This window comes from Frankliniella occidentalis, unplaced genomic scaffold, assembly GCF_000697945.3.
Source record: "Frankliniella occidentalis isolate FOCC.00 unplaced genomic scaffold, Focc_3.1 Scaffold410, whole genome shotgun sequence".
NCBI classification, from domain to species: Eukaryota; Metazoa; Arthropoda; class Insecta; order Thysanoptera; family Thripidae; genus Frankliniella; species Frankliniella occidentalis.
Genome location: NW_026267532.1, coordinates 79,540 through 83,762, shown reverse-complemented (window position 1 = coordinate 83,762; position 4,223 = coordinate 79,540). Strand labels below are relative to the sequence as shown.

Below are 4,223 nucleotides of genomic sequence, written 5' to 3'. Positions count from 1 at the left end.
CACCATTTAATATCCAGAATACCTACAGTTGAACTAGCAGATAACACCAATAGTACCAATCTGTATTGGGAAAACCAATTTTTATACAGTTTCTGTATATTTTGAGTAGAGATATAAGTTAGATTGAACAAATCAATAGACTTGTGAATATTTGTTATCTATGTATGATCTATGTAGCATGCAACAGGCAATCAAATTTTTAAGTGCAATAAAATATTTGGGTTGGTTACACTTTGTTGTACGTATACACAACGTGTTTCACACCTCTGATAGTGTGACGTAAATGCCACCAAACTTAATACAAATTGCAAATGTAGTTTCAATTTTAAATAATTTATGTTTTTTTCGTAAAACTTTCACTGACGCCCCGTCGACATTAAGTCCAATAACGTTTGATGACTTGAAATAAATACGTGTAGCTCCACAACAAACACCAACATAGTTGACTTATCAAACACTATCAATAACCACCGAATTCTCAGTAGTCGGGAGACATTTCGTGCAAGATTGGCAGTTAAAAACGAAGACACTTTAGTGAAACTACGTTTTAACTGTAGTCACACTATAGTTCAGACTGCAATAGGGGGTTTGGCATCGGGTCACGGCACTCCTTCGCGTAGCATGGCGCCATAGCCCAGGGGTACAGACCTCGTCTCCGAATGGGAAGGTTCGGGGTTCAAATCTCATCGGTTGCCGTCAACTTTCATCTTCCAAGTAAGTAACTTACAGGGTAAAATCGGTAATTCGAAAGGGAGGAGCGTAACTAAAGTAAATTAGGGCAAAAAGGAAAATAAAAATTTTCAAATTTGAAAACAAGAACTATACTTTTACTATACAGCAAAACTCACATTTATCTACAGTAACACTGTTAAAAGAGTTATGAAAATTCAGATCGAAATCGGTTGTAAAATTGCAAACGTCATTAGGAAATTTCATAACATTGGTAATTTTACAATATAATATTAAAATTCATAACTAATTTGTGAAAATTAAGAACTGGGATCTTAAAATTAGGAAGTGTTTGCAATTTTGCGATTTGGGATTGTAAAATTATGATCACTCAATCGGAAATGTGAGAACTGATTGCAATTTTCTGATTGCTGTTAGTAATTTTGCGACGTTGGACTGGGAAACGTTCTCTCGACCGGCCACTTGGGCGCTCTGGGTGGGCCGCTGTCTTCACACGGCAGCTTGGCGGGTTGGCCTACCCGGCGTGCAGCAGGCGCCGTCAGCGTTCCCACTCCCACTAGCCAATCAGAGGATCCCCTCCGTTCTCCCCTCTCCCACCGCCCTCCTCCTCCTCCTCCTCCTCACCCCGACCCCGCACAGACGGCACAGCTCCACTCTAACCCCTCTAACCCTTGTGTCAAGCATGGACACCTGTGTGACGACGTGAGTGTTCCTACTTTCGAGTCCTCTAAACTCATGTCATGGTGAGTCTCTTGGCCTTTTACATATTTTATCTTGCTATTCTGCGTCTTACATGTTTAGTCAGAGATAACCTTTTCATGACCATGCTTTCTCGCCTTAATTATCTCAACATGTTAGAGTGTTAATGAACTGACAGTCACATTATTTCAAATCTTCTTTTTTGTTGCAGGTTGTATGAGCTATTTTATTCAATGTTCAGCCCAGGCTACCGCAGTGGTGCTATTCGATAATGGGTATGCTAGCATACGAATATGTCTTCTACTCTATGTTGACAAACCACTTTGTTTTGTTAATTGTGCTTCTTCCTGTCTTGTTTCAGAATCCTTACAGTTTGAATGCCGTTACTGCACTGCTTCATTTTCCACACTTGCGTTGTACCTAAAGCATCTGTCTGATCATCGTCACATCACTTCATTATACCCCTGTGGGGTTCAGGCCTGCAGAAATATTTTGCAAAATGAAAATTGTCTTCGTGTCCACCTCATCCGTGTACACAAGATATTTGTTAAGAAAACTTCTTTCAGAAGTACTCCTGCATCAAATTCATCTGGTAAATATGTTTGCTCAGTGGCTCATTGTTCCATGGAAGTTGACTCTCGAAAAAAACTGAACAGCCATCTTACTGATCATATTAAGCATGGGGTTGACGTGCCATGTCCTCATCGAGGTTGTGAGATTTCTTATAAGAAAGTGAGCTCTTTTTTAAACCATCTTCATAAGTGTCACAAGCCTGTGCTTGTACAGGAGGATTTAGCCCCCCCTAACAGTGGGAACAACGACTCAGTCTCGTTCCCAAGTATTGAAGATGATGCATTGCTTCCGCCACCTGAAATTAACATGCATGTACCAGTTGAAAACAGTCAACGTAATCTGCAAGTGGAGTGCTTGGCACAGTTGTTCATGAAACTGGAGTTTGAGTTGCTTGTGCCTGAATCAACTGTGAACTACATTGCCAAAGAAATTATGGTCATCACTCAAGAAAACTATGTCACTGTTGAGGAAGATGTCCGGAAGCATTTACAGCAGCAGGGTGTGGATCCTAGTGCTATTGATTCAGTTTCTAGAGCAGTGTTTAGTCCATTTAAAACACAGTTTCAGTCCTTACGAAGTAGCTACTTAAGGAAGCAATTTTATAAAAAAATTAATTATTTTGCTACTCCAAAATTGGCAAGGGCCAAGGGCAATTCATCTTACTATTATGTGTCTATTAATGACACTATAGTTGGTCTGTTTAGAGATAAATCTGACTTACATATTCAATTAGACTCTCCTGTCAATGACACTGAGATTTTAAGAGATTTTACGGATGGTGCTCAATTTAAAAGCAACCAGTTTTTTCAGGATAACCCAAAGGCATTAAAAATTATTATTTATCAAGATGGGTTTCAAGTAGTGTGCCCCATAGGTCCTGCAAAGAAGAAACACAAATTTATTGGAATTTATATAAGTTTTGGAAACATGCCAGATTTTTTGAGGACTCATCCTGATAATATTTTTCTAGTTGCTTTGTTGAAGGAAGATGATATGGACCACAGAAAGGTGTATGGAAGAATTGTTGAAGAGCTGAAAAAATTGGAAACAGTTGGAGTTTTTGTGCCTGGTCACGGCATCATCAAAGCCAGCTTAGTTTATGTAGCCGGTGATAACCTTGGAAGTCACTCGCTGGGTGGATTTTATGAATCTTTTGGGAAGGTGATTTACTTCTGTCGTTATTGTTATGTGGATAGACCCAGCTTTTTGCAAAGAAGGTAGCCATTACATTGACTTTCCAAACAGGACACCTGAACAACATGATCAATGCCTTGGACGAACAACAATCCATGGAAAGAAAGGAGTGAAATTCAACAGTGTTTTTAATGAACTGCCTTACTTTCATGTTGCTAATTTTGGTCTAGTACCATGTGCCGGACATGACATGGGTGAGGGGTTTTGTGCGACTGACATGGGACTATATTTACACTACTTTGTGTCTAAAGAGTGGTTCACTTACGAAGAATATGGAACAATGATAAAATCTTTTCCCTATTCAGTCAAAGATAACCGTGACCGACCAATTGAATTTCTGTCCACTTATGAAGTATTGAAAGGGGGCGCCATGCAAATTTTCAACACAATTAGACTGTTTCCATTGATTGTTAAGGATCATATTATTGATAAGAATGACAAAGTGTGGAAAGCTTTCTTGCTTTTAACAGAAATGATTGAAATCATTATGGCTCCAGCTATTAGAAAATCATTCTTGGGCTATTTACATGACATCATCTTGGAATATCTTGACATCAGAAGGGAATGTTTTCCTGATGTAAACCTCTTGCCCAAGCATCACTATGCCACTCACTATCCGTATATCATTCATCTCTATGGCCCTCTAAAAAAAATTTGGACACTCAGGTATGAGAGCAAACATCAATTTTTTAAGAAATGTATCAGGTCTTCAAAAAATTTTATCAATCCCTTAAAGTCTTTGACTACCAGGCATGAACTGTATCAGTGTTACCTGAGATCCGGAGCAAGAGACAGGTGCACTATTTCTGCATCCTCATGCAGCGAGTTCAATCCATCTATGTACTCAAATGATATTCAAGTTGCTCTGAGTGAAGGTGGTTTACCTTTGCAAATTGAAGAGTGTGCCTCAGTCAAAGTGAAGGGGACACTCTACCAGAAAGGCAACATTGTTGTTCTCTCTCAAACTGCCTACCAAAGTGATATTCAGATGGCCAGAATCGTCCTCCTGTTGTCTTCTGGTGAGACAGTCTTTTTTGTTGTAGAAGTCCAAGAAGTGGAATTTATCC

The 4,223-nt window shown here is 39.3% G+C and overlaps 2 protein-coding genes across 3 annotated transcripts; both read left to right on the top strand.

The window, feature by feature from the left end:
- Positions 1-1,036: 1,036 nt before the first annotated feature.
- LOC127751290 (uncharacterized) lies at positions 1,037-3,190 on the top strand. Of its 2 annotated transcripts, none has more exons than XM_052274574.1 (3): positions 1,037-1,392; positions 1,601-1,664; positions 1,751-3,190. In XM_052274574.1, the coding sequence occupies exons 2-3, from the start codon at positions 1,661-1,663 to the stop codon at positions 3,181-3,183; spliced, it is 1,437 nt and encodes a 478-aa protein (XP_052130534.1). In that variant the 5' UTR covers positions 1,037-1,392; positions 1,601-1,660; the 3' UTR covers positions 3,184-3,190. The 2 variants fall into 2 exon arrangements, with proteins under 2 accessions (XP_052130534.1, XP_052130533.1); XM_052274573.1 differs by having other exon boundaries at positions 1,037-1,433.
- A 156-nt stretch (positions 3,191-3,346) lies between these two features.
- Positions 3,347-4,219, top strand: LOC113216538 (uncharacterized; the record flags this gene model as incomplete). Its single annotated transcript, XM_026436286.2, has 1 exon — positions 3,347-4,219. A coding segment is annotated over exon 1 (873 nt), but the record flags the coding sequence as incomplete, so codon positions are not given.
- Between the last annotated feature and the right edge of the window lie 4 nt (positions 4,220-4,223).